Here is a 17,376-nt window from a genome sequence, read left to right as displayed (position 1 = left end):
GGTATCTTTGTCTCCCTGTCAGACATGCTATAAGTTAATTCTACCCTTGGGCTTTGAATAGAGCCTGCTTGGAGAGTCAGTGTTGTACAGCCATATTTGCCCTAAGTTAGAGCTTGTGCTGTCCCTGGATTTGTGCCAGAAGCAAACAATTATAGAACCTGCCAGAGTCTTAGGCCTGTATTATTTTATTTCCCCAGAGATGTTTACAAGGGGACTGTTGCCAAACTCTAGATCCATTAAACTGCTGAATCATTACATTTTATGTTGCAGCCAGCTGGCAAGGATGTGATTCCAGGCACTCACTGTCAGGTACCTTGGGTCAGTGCACTCTCAAAAATGCCTCCTTATGTTTATTTGTATAAGGCCTTGAAGGATGCCACAAGGTGCACAGTGCAACATGTCAATAGAGACAGATTTACAGCAAGAACATCAGCAATTTTTTTTTCATATGAGTCTGCTTTTGCTAGTTATGAGCTGCATAGTTGAGGTCTTTTCATGCCCTTTTGGGGCAGTCTGACTTTCAGTAGAGATTAGTTTGTTATTCTAGCCACCCAGATAAATGTTAAGAAATGCCCTTTTAAGGACTTTGGGAATGATGCCAATTTTTTTTGTTTGTTTTGTTTTGTTCTGTCTTGTACATTGATCAGATGATTCACGTGTTCCCTAATTGGTGCATCCTTAATAGGTATGCCAGAAAGAAAGAAGCATTTTGAACTGCACCAAATACTGCACCTATTTGGACTGGTACTTTTGGTTTTATGTATGGAAACAGTTTTCATGGAGGCAATGCTTACCCCGTGCCCTCCCCCCTCCCCCCCAATTACATTTTATTCCAGCTTTGTGGCTTTCCTGTTAATTACAATGAAGACTGCTTGCTTGGGTCCGTTTTACAGTTTTGGTGTGTGGGTTTTTTTGGGGTGGAGAGTGTTGAAGTATGCTTTCTGTGAGGGACTGTTGGTTTTCCCCTTTTCCCTGTCCTTTATTTTTCCAGGTCACGGAACAAAACCTCAACAGGAAAAATGCCTATGTTTTCATTGTACTGTTTCTCCCAGCCATAAACTTGTAATTCAGGAGATGCTTGTGCTGTTCTTAATGTTTTCCCAAAACGACTTCTGCCTTCATTAGATCATGTTTAATATTAATGCACAGCAATTGCTTTTGGCAAAACTAGTGCTCCACTTCTAAACTGCTTTGCAGAAAAGAATAAAATGCACTTTTTTTTTAAGAGTCCTAGCCTATTTTCTAGTGACCTCTCCTTCAGAAAAAAATATCTGTAATGTAGTGTGATGTACACAAGAAATAATATTGAATCTTGTATTACCTATTATATATTTCTTTTTTCTGTGCTTGTCAGCAGACAGAGCAGCCTCCATTACGCTTTCAGAAACCCTGGGGGAGTTGCACCAGCACTCAGTAAAATCTGCAGGAGATTTCTGAGCCCATGTATCTCTTTTATAGCAGGTACTTACAAGAGAGCACATGACTAAAAGGAGTACTGACCTTTGGCCAAGCAAAAGTACCTTGAGTGAACTGTTTTTCTAAACTACCTGGACCCTTAACCCTCACAGGGATGCTGAGGATGCTTGGGAGAGAAGACATATGTGCCTTTCTTTCCTGCTGATGAGAATAGTATTAAAGAATGAAGGAAGAATAAATATTGATCTTGGGGCTTGCTGACACCCTGTTAATTTGAGAAGGATCATTTTCTTGCTTTCATCCTAGCAGAAAAGTTAGCAATTGCAAGCACTACAGTATTGCTGTGACAAGCAGGAAAAATAGCCTTTTAAAAACCTTTCTAAGATGTCTGCCTATGATGAGGCATTATTTCAGGCTGACTGCATTTCATTCTTGTATTAAGTGATAAATCCCCAAATTTCTGAGTTTGCTTTGCTCTTTGAAGATGTCACCTCTGATCAAAACATGCAAACAGATAGACCCTGAGATGAACTGAGCGGTGAAAGGCAAAGGCTTCCAGTTAGATGCTGCAGTACAGTGCATGTCTAAACATACTCTGATTTTACAACTTTGCAGTGATGTCTGTGTCCTGCCAAAGGTGAGATCAAATCCAAGATGGCCTCACCATTGAAGAAACTGAGAATTTCTCACACATGTGAAAGCAGGAGACAAATGCACACTAGTACCTGTAGAAATGCATGGTAGGCTGCAGCAGCATGTCCTTTCCATCCCTTTTCTTTGGGGAATAGATAAAAAAATGTAAAAGTTTCCTTCCACCAATCCATGTGTTTAGGAGAATTAAGCTAGTTTTATTGGCATGAGCAATGCTGCTGCAACACTATAGTGGAACTGCATTGGTATGAAAGAAATCCGTGTACTACTTTAGCAAACAGACACTTATGATTTTTGGTGCTGCGTAGCTGCTGTGGTTTAGGCATTTGTTAAAATCACAGCCAGATACTGACCTGGCTGCTAGAACTTGTCTTGGTGTAACCACAGCTTTCTGCTGCCAGTTCTCCTATTTCCTGCAGTTGGAGAAATACAAGACTCTTCCTCTTCTTCATTCAACTCCTTTGCTGTCTTGCCTCCCAATACCCTTTTGCTTGGCTCTAGAAAGGCTGGGTGACATAAAGCCTGGAGCTAGTCAGTTTAATTTGGTGGCCCAGCCCTGAACTTTACAGTAGAAACTGCCTGCACTGGATGGGAACATTACCTATTTGAAGTACTGACACAGAAAAAAGGTTAATTAAATAATCTATTTCATTTTATTGTAATAGTATGGGAATTGTTTCTGTGAGAAACAGGAAAAAATACTTCTCCTTGAATTCTGAGACTCGGAAACTATCTTCATTTGACTGTTTCTGTATGGTTGAGCTTTTATTATGTTTTAGGAAGGACATATTTCTGCATTTGTCTTGCAGCTCAGCTGAAATCCAGGACTGACTAGATAAAAACTGTGGTATAGTTATTGCTCAATTCACAATCAATCCTGTAATTAGGCTGAAATGATTTGTGGTATATGGAGCTAAAATGAATCAGAAGTTGCTGACCTGACACCAAAGCCACTACGTAGTAGTTATTTCTGTATAATTAGGCAGACAATGAAGCTCATGCCATGTTGCCTTCAAAACTGATGAGCTTGGTTGGATATAGAACTCAAACCTCTCGTTTTACTGCATTTTCCAGTATGTTTTTGTTAAGATTTTCCCTTCTTTGTCTTCCCCAAATACTTTCCCTGCCAAAGCACACACAGCTGTGGTGAAAGTTTGATACATTGCGTGTATGAGGACCTATGCAGATGCACAGACTGCCTAGCTCATCCTAGTGCTGCTGGGAGGCTGTAATGGGGTGTGCTACAGCCTCCCTCCCATACGTAATTGTGTGTTGAATTTGAGCATGCATTATGGGTCCAGTACTTTCTGCTGGAGTCTCCATTTCCTCTGTGTGTGGGTGAGCAATTTCTCTGTCTGCTCCTGGAGGAAGAAGAAAAGGGTGCTGAAAAAGCAGAAGATTGTTATTGCTAAAATAATTTCATGGAACCTGGTCCCTGAACTGCCATTTATCCAGGTGCAGCTCAGACTCAGCACACTCTGACTAAGAGTGTGCCGTGGGCTGTCTAACTCATTCTGGTCACTGCCCTTCCCAAGGTATGGACAAGAATATGTAGCACAGGCACTGTTACCTGGTTACAGGTGGGAACTACGAAAGGATATTGTTAGATAAATTATCCTGGCGGCTACTGATTGAGAAACTTGCTTCACATAAAAGGGATTGAAAAATAGGCCTTGCTAATATATATATAGAGACAGAGAGAGAGAGATCTTGGGTGCTTTATATGTCAGTTGTTTACCTGTAGACATCTGAAATCTGCTTGCTGTAGAGCCATGTTTTGTGTACCTAAATTTACAAATGTCAGTCTGGGTCAGTATACATGATTTTCACGCAGTCTGTATTTCTTTAATATTTTTGATATCAGATAGGGTAGGAGCATTGTCTTAAAGTGATGGTAAGACTGACATAAAGAAAAGGATGCTGAGAATTAAAATAGTATTGGGAGTGACAATATCTGTAACAGAAACACAGAATGGAATTTCACATACGTGACTTTCCAGAAATTAATATTGGATGGGGAACGGCTTTTGGCTTGTTAAGCATTACTTATTATTTAATCCACATAAGATTTGTCTAATAAAGAGGTGTGTACTTAGCACAGCAAAATTGTTTTGTGTTGCCAGTGCTTCATGAATGTTGAAGAAAAGCTTTTTGTTATTTTATGTGATGATGGTGTAGGAGAAAAATGGATACATACTAGGTGTTTGGGTCCTAGTCAGTCTAGTGAGATTGAGAATGGCTGTGTCCAAGTTTTTCTTTTTCTCTCTTGGCTCTGTGCTAAAGCCTAAACATTTTGGCTTACAATATACTATTGTACTGATTTGCTCGTTGACCTGGCATGATGCAATGCAATCATACGATTGTTTGAAATCCCTGTGCACAGTACAGTAATAAATAATTTCAATGCTGAAGTATAGTATTATCCTTAATTTAGTGTGAATAATTGGAAGCTAAGGCTATCTTTGGGTATACTAATAAATGGGATCCCAGTCTCCAGGGAATGAAAGGGTGACTTTAAACGTTGAACCACCAGGAATGTTCCATCCAGGATGGAATATATGCAGCACATAGTTGTCTGAAAAGACATCAAACTCACCTCTGTACTGTAAGACCACACCAATTATGGTGAAGTTATTTATTGGATTATGTTTCTCTTAAATTTCAAAAATGATTGCATCGTTTTGTTTTGCTGAATATGCTGTGCTTTTTTGGTATGTTCATTGATGAGGAATTGACTGGAGTCAGTTACACCAAAATGACCAGTGACTTTAAGATCATCTTGTCCAACCCCCCTGCCACATGCAAGGACATCTTTCAGTAGATCAGGTTGCTTGAAGCCCTGTCCAGCCTGACCTTCAACACTCCACGGATGGGGCATCCACAGCTTCTCTGGGGAACCTGTTCCAGTGTCTCACCACCCCCAACGTAAAGAATTTCTTCCTTAGGTCCATTGTAGCGGTTCATTGACACATCTGTAGAAGGAAGGCTGCCAATGTGGATTTACTGTTTCCAAGCTTACTGACGCTTGGTCTAACGCTTAGAGAGAGGAACAAGCCCTAGTGTCCCACTGCTCGCTAGTGGCCGTGCCATAGAGCTGTGTTAGACATATAGAAGCATGCTGCGCACCATGGCAGCACTGGGGCCAGCCGGTTAGCTGTAGCATAGGCACTGACAAGCCACCCAGCTCAGATTTTAGAAACTGCCTTTGTGTTAGGAGGATGTTTCTGTGTGAAAAGCATTCAATATCTATTTCAGTGAACTTGTCAGTGGAAACAACCTCCAGGAAGGAAAGGGCTTGGATGGCGGTACAGTAAACGTTCTTGTTTCTGTAGTACCTCTTTGCTGTTTGCAGGAGGCATTGATTTTTGTGTTTCAATGTTTCAGGAAGCATTCTCTTCAAGTGCTTGTCTTTGGAGGCTGACAGAATTACAGAGCAGCAGGAGAAAGTGCTGTCAATCCTAGAGGAAAAGTTTCCAGATCTTCCCCCACGAGAGGAAATTATCTCTGTTCTCCAGGAGACTCAGTTTAACCCACAAGGTAGTGCAACTTGCCTCCATTTTTCAGACCTTTTATAAATTTAGTTATGTAACTGTATCAGAATGCTGGCTCGTTGTGTGTGGTGAAAATAAGTTGCAGCATGCTATCTTCATTGACAGTTACATGTATTATATTTAATTTTAAGTTAAGCAGCTTACATTCTGAATCATGGAATTTAGATTTCTGTTGAGGAACTACTGAATTTTTAAATAATCTTGTATTGTTTTTACAGATAAAGTAAACATGGATTTATTTCATGTATTGCTTTTACAAGTGTATGCTAGTCGAGAATTTGTGTTGATGAAGTATAGGGGCATAATCAATATGCAGAGATTATGCTGCAATTGCCCACATGGTGTGGGAGTGGGTTTTATCTTCTGACCCTTCCCAGGTTTGTTGAGGTCTGTGTACAAGTGAAGTGAATTTGACTTCAGACTAAGATTAAGGAAGCAGTGGGAAAATTGCAGTTCTTTCATTTTTTTCTGCTAGAAATAGCTGAATACAATGTCATTTTTTCAGTCCTCAAAAGTGCCAATGTTTGAACCCAAAATTTGGTAGCAGGCTTTTGAAGGGATGCTCTGGAAGCCTGAAGAAAATTGTTACAACTCTCACATTTTTGACTCTTTGTTAAACAGCATTGGCTACCAAGTTGTTACCAAAGACCGAGCACTGAATTACTGAGGTATTTCTTTGTTAGATATATCGTGTATGCACAAAGTCCATGCAGACTTAGTCTTTTTTTTATCGTTCTCTGCCCATCCACAGAATCCTCTCATCTGAATTCAGACAGTCAGCCTGAGATGGCTGCCCTAGCTGGTGGTTAAGAACAGAATTTGAGGTGCTGCTTCCTTTGCTTGCTCTTTCAGTGAGGTTGCAAGCTAAATTAGTTCATGGCTATATATCTCCACATAGTTCCCTGAAGTTCCTCCAGACATTAGTCAAAGAATCGTAGTTCAGAAATTAACTGAATGCAGCCTGGATTGGAGAGACCCAGTGAAAGTGGCTTTTATGGAGCTCAGTTCTTAGTTCTGCAAGTTGCCTGGGAAGATGGTGTAGTAATGTTTGTCATAGACTTGGCCCATGAAGTTTACCCTGATGTCCTACGCAAAATTTGGACAAGTAGATACAATAGATTCAATCTGCATGGCATTGGTTATCAATAATTTTTATGTGCCATATGAGGAGGGCAACGTCATACGCTCTTTTTTTTTTTTGTCCCATAGCTGCTGTTTGCTGTGTATTACAAGGTACATACTTAACACTGCATATATTCATGTGGCATTTGTATTAGTAAGGTGCTGTTGAGTTTCTAGAGCCCTTTGAAAGCACTAACCTCTGGTGAATATTTTACCTTATATACCTGTTATTTCAGGCACTATTAGGACAATTCAGCAAAAAAGTTCTCAGTTTCATGCAGAAATAATAATTTATTGGCCTGATTTCGTGAATTCATTTGTTATTTGAGGCACAGTGGGCTGTAGCCCACCAGAAAGTCTACTGGTTACCTATAAATATTTTTAAAAGGAAAGATGCATAAATATAATAAATATGTGAACATGAGCCAGTTCATCTTGTCATTAAATTGAATGCAGTAGCTGGACTCTATACAGCAACAGTAGTGAGAGGATTCATTTCTCTGGCTTAAGTTGGTATTTGGCTCCCTCTTAAAAATCAGTCATGCAAACACATTTTGGATGTTAAACTGCTAAGCTTTAAAAGTCTGTGGACATTTTAATTGCCACCCTACACTGAAGTAAGTGGCTTGCTGCTTTTTTATATAGACATTTGGCTATCATGTCTGGAATTTGATTGTGTGATATGGCCATGTTCCTATACATGGTACATATTTGAGAATCTTTACAGCATTTTAGACAGACATCTCCCATTAGAGAAACTTAGTCACACGGATTTTCAATACATTGTACTTAAACATATCAACATGTCTGATTGCAATGTGAAGCAATTCCAATTCTACACTGTTGCTTCTGATGATAATATGGACTTCTGTTTCTATGGTCCATAAATATCTAGTTGGTTCATTCACCGTCTGATGTACATAAGAAAACCCATTGGTGTTGGTATCAGTTTGTGAGGAAGGTCAGAAAGGTTGAATGACTTTGTATTTACAGAATATCTTAAGTGCTTTGCTTCTGAGTATTTTATAAATACCATAGTATTCCACATGTGCTTTTCAATATATTACTCATTCCAGAAGTGTTTCATGTTAGTGATTTTGTATTAGACCATAGGAATGGTCTATCTATACATTTATCATCAACTCGAATTCAGTTAGCTTAAAAAATGTGAGTGTTCACACAACTTCATTGCAGGAGACTTAATTCTTCATCCTTTGCTTCCCCCCAGCCCCTGGCCTTAAATCTCTTCCTTGCTTAAAAAAATCTCTCTAGAAACATTAAGCATTGAAATATTAATGTTGGTTTTAATTTTCTCATAGAATGGTCTAAAATACAAAAGGCTCAACATTAAGGTCTAAGCTGTGTTTTTAATTTATGTTGCTGCATCTGGTCAGCTGTAGACACTTGTATGTATTGAAATTCCTTTCTCTTCTCAAACAGGTGTAAGTACTGAGGAGGTTATGCTGAAGGATCTCAAGGAGATTTCAGATGGAGAAATCAAAGTAGCAATTAGTACTGTGTACATGACACTAGAGGTAAGAGGAAACGAAAACAGCATATTGGTAAGCAGCCCTATTGCATACAGAGACAGTTCTTTAGCAAAGATTTTGAGCCAGTTATTTTCTCAAGATTATACATGAGCAGAATTCTCAGTGATTTAATTAACTTTGAGAGAAGCAGTAGCTGTTTGTAGTCTGGCTTACGTTATTATGCATCTGATCATTTCTTCCTGTTAGTCTGTACCATGGTGTGTTAAAACAACGGCATCAGCAAATTGCAGCCTTTGGGTGAATTGAAGGTGTGAGCTTTCTGGCATACTTTAGTAGGTAGGTGCTAACTAGGACTTTGTCCTACCTTTCACTTACGGTGTAGCATACAATTTATAAAGCCAGTCTAACACTCTCTCAGCTTTTTGAGAGGAGGGGATATTCTTTTATGCCTTCTATAAACCTATCTTGATACTGTGTAATGAAGTGTGTCCATTGCCATATTGCCTGAATTAAAATGTTGGTAGAAACAAAAGGACGTCAATGGAGCAGAAGTTCCTAGAATTTTGATCTTTTGGATCAAAACTACAGATTTGTGTTTTTGAGTATCCCTGAGACAGCCTGAAAGTGGCTGCTTGGGTTTTCTTTCTTGACCAGTCCCAAACATTTTGTAATTGCTTAGGGAAAAATCTTGTGTAGTATGTTTTGTATCATTATTTCAAGATTATTTGTGTTATGGATATTAATAATTATTTACCGTGACCTGAACTAGATATAAATGTTTCTGGCCAATATATAAAAAAATGAATTAAAATATATTAAAGTTTAGATCATTGAACAAGTATGACATGGCACTGTTACTTCTGATGGAAGTTTACATACTGGTGGACTGATTAATAATAAAACTAACTAGACTGAAGAAAATCTCAACAGCAAAGAGAGACTTTTACGTAGTATGTATTTGCAATTTACAGTCTCAACGTTTGCCTGAAGGTCACCCATACAAAAGTATTTGACATGCAGAAGAAGTTGTCATCTTCTACTTTTACGTTTTACTTTAATCAAAACTTTAGTTTACTTCAAATGGTACTAAAAAGAATCACTTAAAAAAATCACTTGAATAGTTCTTCCCTGTGTATATCCTATGAGATTTCTTACAACATGTCTTTTGTGATGCATTTTACAAAACATAAGGTGCTTCTGTGGTTGAAAAAGTTTGTGGTGTGATCCAGCTAATAATTATCCATATATTTCTGTTTGCATACTAAAATATACAAAGCAAATTGGCTAGCAAAGCTTCAAGAAATGAAGGAAAATCTGTTAGTTCCCTGCTTAGTTTCTCAGTGTCAGGCAATCTTTACCAGCCACCAAATGTGCATTGCTTTATGAACCATAATTTTTCTCCTGAAAATTATGCCAAGGTTGGGAGGAATGGGGGTGGGGGAAGAGTATTGCAAGATAAATCCCCAAAAGAGGAAATGGGATTTAAAAAAATTGTTTATAAAATCTTCCTGTTCTTTTGTTTTAAATCTTACTCTCTTATTCTGTCAGTTCCAGTGAATGGTGGACACATAGGGCTAGTAATTAGGAGCTAGCTCTAACATTCCTTTTTTTTTTAAAATTTATTTTCTTTTTAGTCTTGTTTAATATACTACATAGAATGCAGGCCTTGCACTCCACAGATCTAAGCTCCAGCTAAATGTAGGTGAACTCATCTTTACTACTCTACATACTCAAAATAAATCATAACCTAAAACTTGTCTTCCTTTTGGCCACAACTCACAAATTGAATTTGTCAACAGTAGGTTTTCATAGTCCTAAAAGCAGGCAAATTTTCAAACTTTTTTGAGTGATTGTGTAACATTTTGTGCTGACATCCTTTGTTCAAGGAGTGTCAAGTCTGGTGGTCAAGCAATAAATGTTTCATAATTGTTTTTGTTAGGGTGTATCTAGCGGTCATCATGGAAGAAAAAGGAGATTCATTTGCATGTAAAAAGAACAAACTGCTCAGTGTTTTACTGATGTTAGGTCGTTTTTAATCCCAAACTGTTAAGTAATTTTATTACTAGAATTTTTGATGGTGTTTTTCTGGAAGTTAGAAGTGTATCTCTTTTCTTTCTGCTCTCTGTTGTTCTTCTGTGAATAGTTTGCTTCATAAAGAGCTAATTTTTCAGGGGTGCAGCTGCTTTTTTTCTAGTTATAATGTTTTACAAAGTCACACTTTATACTAAAAGAACTCTCAGTTTCACAGTTGGGATGGAGGTCAGTTTTGCATTTGCTGCATTACTGCCCTTTGTTCAAACATTTTCTGAACTCCCTGATTTACAGTGCTTGACCAGCACAAGACCTTTCTTACTTGCTCTTATTAGAGCCAGGGATGATATCGTCTGCATGATGATAAAGCAGATGGCTTGTAAAAACATTCTGCGCTTGTTACTTCACTCAGTATCAGAAACGTGATACATAGAAGGGAATTATAGACAAAACTGTCCAGACTTGTCTGTCTATTCAGTTTAGAATTCTGTTATGAACTCAGAATACACGAACTTCAATGACTTCAGAATTTTCTCAGCGATAACAGTGGTCATTTGTTATTCATCCTCAAAGTGCTCTACAGAAGTTACCTGACTAAACATTAAGGGAACATGAAGAACAGGCTTGGCTTTGTTGCAGGTGTTGAATCCCTAATGTGTTTGCTTCTTCAGAAATCTCACAAGGTTTTTTTTGGTTTGGTTTTTTTTTTAAATCAACAGGTATATAAAAGTATCTTTCATTAAAGTGTTTTCTGTAGGCTTGATTATTTGCTGTGGTTCAATGGTCTACCATGTAGGTGATAACTGCTAAGAACAAAGGTGATGATTATATGATTATACTTGGCTAGAGTAAGCTGTTCACAAGCATGCATCTCCTGCTGTGTTGTATATGTATGATGAAGAGTGAAAGTGTTGTAGCCCGACACTGAAGCTCTGATTTCAGTTAGAGTATCTCAATAGTAAAGATGGAGATCACTTAGGTCTGGTATTCTAACAAATGTCACACCTCAGTAGCAGATACTCAAATGATTCTAAGTTTTTCTTATTTCTTGTTTTATGGCAAATTTTACAGATCTTTACTGAAAGTAGATTCAGAAAAAATTCTCTATTCTTGAGAGGGTGGATGCTCTTTTCAGCAAAGTCTTGACCTGGAGCTACGTTCCTTTCCCTTCTCTACTGCTGATTTCCTATGCTAAATAAATAATTTTTTTCCGCAGTTTCCCCTCTGTAAATGAGGATATTAATTTCATAAATGTGCAGTGTATTTAAATTAATTGAAGCTTGCGTTAGATATGTTGCTATAAACCCTATTTTTGTCAGTATTGCTACAGATTCCTAGTATCTGTGGGAATGTTTTCTAAGTTCTGTACTTTATAAGGAGAGAAATGATGGTAACTAATAAGTCATCAATTTTAAGTTAATACTCATAATTAGTTCTAGTACTGTTGCATAGCAGTACTCAGACATGTAGGACACATGCAGCTATGCTCCTGCTCTCCAGTTTCTCATGCGGAAAGACAAGAATGCAAAAGTAGTAGTGTGATTGATCTCAGTGCTTTATTTGTATGTACATACTGATTTCAATCAACAGTGTGTGATTAACATCCATTGTCTGTTGGCTTACTAGTTGTCAACTGATTTTTAAGTGTGTCCTGGTTTCAGCTGGGGGAGGCTTAATTGTCTTTCTAGTAGCTGCTACAGTGTTATGTTTTGGATTTAGTATGACAATAATGTTGACAACACACTGATGTTTTCAGTTGTTGCTAAGTAGTGTTTAGACTAAGTCAAGGATTTTTCAGCTGGCCCAAGGGGTATTGCATACCATGTGATGTCATGCCCAGTATATAAACTGGGAGGAGTGGGGCTGCAGTGAATCACCACTTGGGAACTAACGAGGCATCGCTGGCGAGTGATGAGCAACTGCATTGTGCATCACTTGTTTCGTATATTTCACTCCTTTTATCATTATTACTGTCATTTTATTGTTGTTGTTTCTTCCTTTCTGTTCTATTAAACTGTTCTTATCTCAACCCACGAGTTTTACTTCTTTATTTTTCCCCAATTCTCCTCCTTCTCTCACTGGGGGAGGGGGGGCAGTGAGTGAGCAGCTGCGTGGTGCTTAGTTACTTGATAAAAGTGAATCTTTCAGATATTAAAGGGATAGACAGTGTTGTCATTAGTGATAAAGGCAGGGAAGGCATTTCGTGTGGATGTGTTTAGGTTTCTATAAGAGTCTATATGCAGCTTTGTATTTCTTGAGATAACTACCTTTGGATCTGGGCTTCCTGGATTTAGGTGGCATTAAAGCTGTAAGGTGAAATCAGGCCTGTGTCTCCAGTGACTGGCTGCCAGAGCGTATGCTACTTGGATTTCACATGCATAGCAGCATTTTTCAAGAAAGCGACAAAAGAAAAGTGGCAGCGCCCAGATCGCAGTTATTTTTATTGCCTTTGCCGGAAAGTTTCCCCAAGTCATAATAATGATTACTCATAGGATATTGTAGCAAAATTCAGTGCATGCGTTACAGTTAATTTCTGTTACATTATGTTATACCCTGAGAGTATATTTTGCTTGTTCCCTGCTGGAATTCTCTTGGAAATGAGAAATATCTTCTCAATGTGACTTTCTGTGAAAGTCATTTTTTTCCTGAGGAAGGAATACTGCCTTTGTAAATTGAACTCTATTCTCTGCTTTCTTAAGTCTAGTGCACCAGAACAATCCAGTTTTCATGAGTGTTCAGTTTAGTTGAAATGGCTCATGACATTGTAACTTAGTAACATGTTTGTTGGACTAAATCCTTAATCTTTTGATTCATGAAAATCTATTCTAACTGCTGACAGAACTTAGAGTAACTTAGCAAGACAGAGAATCGAGTTTCTCCAGGGAGAAGCAGGGTAGTCAGTTGAAAACAAGGCAAATAGTCTATGATTGTCTGCTATTGACTGAATATGTGTGTTCTGAAGGCTGACTGATCTGCTGAGGTTCTTGTCCATGTTTCTGGCCATGGTATCTGAATAGTTCATAAAGGCAATTTGCAGGTTGTTGAGGTTGTGTAAGCTTTTATTGTTGTAAGGTTGGAGCCACCCCTATGGGGGTACCAACCAAGAGAAAATGTCAGAGCCTCAGTGGGGGCTGCTGTCACCAGTGTTGTTGCCCCAAGAAAGTGACCTGCAAGTTCATGCTGGCTTGACTGTCCTTAGGTAGAATCTAGTAGTCCAAATGAATTGAGGATGGTACCAAGGGAAAGTTCTGGCTCTTGCAACAGCTTTCCTCTTTGTGGCTCTGTGTCTCAGAGAAACTCACAGTAGCTGTTCCAGCAACAGTAACAGAAAATTCAGAAATGTGTGGGCACACAGTGGATCTGCTTCCTAATGAATAAATAGTCTGATCTCAGAGAGATGGTTTAATTTTCAGGCTGTTTTGTAGTAGTAGTATGGCATGCAACTATGTTACTAATTTGGACAATTTTATTTGCGTATTTTGAAAAGTGATGCTTTTAATACATCTGTAAAGGAAATCAAGAATCTCTGTCTCAGCTGGAGCATGTCAAACAAGTGCTAGGAAGACTATTGCACACAGTTAAGTGATATTACAACAAGTTTGGAGGTTTGAACTTTTGTTTTCTGTCTGTAATGATTGGACCATAGTTATCTAGTTGGGAACTTTTTTCTTGCAGTATAAATAAAAACATGTTTTAAATGGCATCAGATTGGTCCATGAATTTGTTTTTAATGCTAAAAACAAAACAAGAAGAAAACCCCAAGTAAATATGTTAACATTTAATCTTCCAGTAATGGAATTGGAAACAAAATTCTCAGTAACTTACAATAGCAATGCTGTTACAAGTATTTTTCTGATGCCTGTTGTGAGAAGTTAGGGTATGTAAAATAAATGATGTATGGAGCTGTAGGAATGCGACTTTTGCAGACTACCTTATGTCTAAGGAACATTAAACATAGGGTTCTCGTTTAGCAAATAAATAACCATTCATTTCAGTGGCTGCATAGTCTGGACTTTTGTGCATATTTTTGCAAAGATGAGAAGAGGCCATTAGGGATTTAATATAAAATAAATCGCCAAGGGGTCTTCTTGTAGTCCTAGTCTTTCTGCCACATGGTGTGTCACTAATGTGCATAAATGGGCTTAAATGAATTTGTTATCTGTATTACATTTGCAATATGTATATATTTATATATTATTTTTTAATTGTGTTTAAAAATAAAACATTAAATACATCATTTCTGAGAATTGAAAACATACCATTTGTAAATAAATCAACCTTAATTAAGGTCTTAAAATGTCAGTGTGTGAGATCTGCCTGTAGGAAAATGTATAACATACATAGTACACAAAGCTTGAACATACTTTCATTTGCTTTTTTAGAAGTATTAGGAGGGTCAAGTCATCATGTTATAGGACTGAGTAATGCAGCCAAACATGCATTAATGTAAATACTGTACTCGTGTTTAAATGTCAGACTGTCGTGTTCTGGGGGACGGTAGCTGTTCTGTTGATGCCTCAGGTCAGCTGAAGTACCCCAGTTGTAGTGAGTACAGTCCAAGATGAGGAGAGCTGAGGCAGACCTGCTGAATTCTCCGATTACAGTGATTATCAGGATAGTTTCTAGTTTTAAAATAAAGACCAAATCCCTTCCAGAAGATGATGTGAGGGTCATATGAGCTAAAGTTCCCCTATGCAGTGACATGCTTCTGCATGAAGTCATGTAAGATGTCAGGCAAGGTGTTCATTATGGTCCCTTGTGATGTAAGAAAAATGTAAACTTGTAAAACTGGCAAAGACCATTATATTTATCAATCAGTCCAATTCCTGTGCTTAAATCATTAAATAATTATTTATTCAACTGTCATTTTTCAAGGTGTATTTGATTATTTTATTCTATACTGCTGTCATAACTCATAGTAAACCAGAAGCATCAGAGATTTGGTACTTGCAGTATCTCTTTGCGAATGCACAAGGTATACGGTGATATGGTCTGCAATGGTATGTATGTAGGATTTCAGTTTATTTTGGTGTCTGAAGAAATTGGATAGACTTCATCTGTTAGACCAGATGTGACACAAATTGTAAATTTAGCCCATGCTATAGTTTATGATTTTGCCTTTACTGGTTTTGTTCAATCTTGGTTCAAAAGTTAATAAACAAAGTAAAATAACTATGCGAATTATTAAAGGAATAAGCATAGACATTACATTAATCGACTAACATCACAATAAAAATGTGCTTGTGTTTACAAGTACATTGTTCAAGAAAATAGACTGCATTTTCTTTTGTATCATTTATGAAATGTGTTAAAGAAATTAAGACATTTTCTTTATGAAATACAGCTGTATAATATACACTATCTCTCAGCTAAATAAGATGCTATCATCTACAGTATCATTATTGGACTGCATTCCTGACTTCTACAAAGCTGACTAATTTATCATTTGTGTACTCTCCTAGTTCTTGTCAGTAGCATCTCAGCTCAGCTGCTCATGGGGCATAGACATTGACAGCGGGAGGTGCTGTTCTGAGAAACGTTCAGCATAAAAAGAGTTTTTTCTATGCAATACAATACACTTTTTAAAAAATTTCAATGTAAAACCTAACTTGGTCTTTTAATATTTTAAGATCTGGCCATAATGCATGAGAATATAGGAACTGATAATAGTTAGGGATAACAACAATATAAATATTGCAGAAAAGTTAAATTTTATTTTCTGCTATTTAGTTTATGTTTTTTTCTTTGCTGTTGTGTGGGAAACAACTTAATTAGAACATTAAACTGTTGATCCAGAATTACAATATAATTCCAGCCATAAGTAAAAGAACTTCTTTGGGGTTTGGTAGAGTTAGTGTTGCATTACTACAGAAGACAGCAATTCTGCCCACAGGAAGTGACAGAGAGATACAGGGCATTTCTGAGCAAATGTCTGTCTTGGTGACTGCTTTTGTGTTTTTCATTTTGAAATAAATATCCCCCCCCCCATTTAAAATCATGCAATATTTATTTAGAATAGTGATATTTTGATGCAGAAAACCAACAAAATATGTCTGCTGTGTCTTGAAATACTCTTTTTGTTCATTTGTTTGACAAAGCATGTGCCTAAAATGCCTTCTGAACTGCAGCGTAAGTGAATGCTTAACACCAGGTAAACATTAAAATAGCCTGTGTTTTTAGCATAACCATTAAATTTTATACCTTCTGCTACATATCAGGTGCCTAGTTCTGAAGCTATCAGTTATTTTAAGATGTAGGAACATTTTGGAATTTTGAATTAGTCAGATCAAGTGCTCTGTAAGATTTTTCAGCATTTATGTTCTCTGGTTAGATGATGACAGGGAAGATCCTCTTTTTGATTCTGTGTAACTGGGTACATTCTAAGGGTTACTTGAAGTCAAGTGGTTTGTCTGCTGAAAAATTCAGGGTTTATTCAATTTTATATACATTTTAATATATTTCATTTATAATACAGGGATCAAAAAAATACACAATTATTCAAGTTGAAAACCTTCAGCCCCTATTTGAGTACTCAAATTTAGAGTAGCTAAGAATGCTAGCTGTAATTCTACCAAAGAATGCAATTTTTCTTTCTCTCTTTCTAGGAGGCAGATAAAGTTTTTCTCAGAAAGATCACTGCTTCTGTGTTCAGAATTATTTACAGCTTCTGTGCCTCTCTAACGAAATGTAGTTTTTGTCATAAAGCAGCTGCATGAATGTTATTCACCAAAAAATATCCTTTTTTCTGCAACTCCATAGCTAGATTGCTTGTTTAAGTTTTATTTTTTTTTGGATTTAAGTGAATCCACATTAAGTCTAACCTGCAGGCTCTTTGACCCCAGAAAACCTGACATTCAGAACTCTTGTGTATGTTGCAAATATTGCAACATCTTAGTTTTTGACCGTTTTTTCCTTTTCTGTACAGACTTAATAAATAAAGTATCAAATGAAAATTCCTTCAAGGTAATTTTGCACTGTTTTGAGGCTAGAGACTTTTATTATTTTTCTCCATAAGAAATTCTATTAATTTCTATGTATTAGTATATTACTTTTAGTTCAGAAATTGCCCCATTTCTGAAATAATTACAATACCTTTAGCCAAAGTTGCTAAGTCC

General features: G+C 37.3%; 1 protein-coding gene across 5 annotated transcripts in view; it reads left to right on the top strand.

The window, feature by feature from the left end:
* PRUNE2 (prune homolog 2 with BCH domain) overlaps positions 1-17,376 on the top strand; it is a 145,926-nt gene that overhangs the window by 36,142 nt on the left and 92,408 nt on the right. For all 5 annotated transcript variants that reach the window (XM_069777258.1, XM_069777259.1, XM_069777256.1 and 2 more), the window contains exons 5-6: positions 5,452-5,604; positions 8,181-8,275. In XM_069777258.1, coding sequence (XP_069633359.1) covers positions 5,452-5,604; positions 8,181-8,275 — 248 coding nt within the window. The remainder of the gene's footprint in view (positions 1-5,451; positions 5,605-8,180; positions 8,276-17,376) is intronic.

This window comes from Haliaeetus albicilla, chromosome Z (genome assembly GCF_947461875.1).
Source record: "Haliaeetus albicilla chromosome Z, bHalAlb1.1, whole genome shotgun sequence".
In the NCBI taxonomy this organism is placed as follows: Eukaryota; Metazoa; Chordata; class Aves; order Accipitriformes; family Accipitridae; genus Haliaeetus; species Haliaeetus albicilla.
Note: the sequence above shows the minus strand (reverse complement) of the source record. Positions and strands in the feature narration are given on the sequence as shown.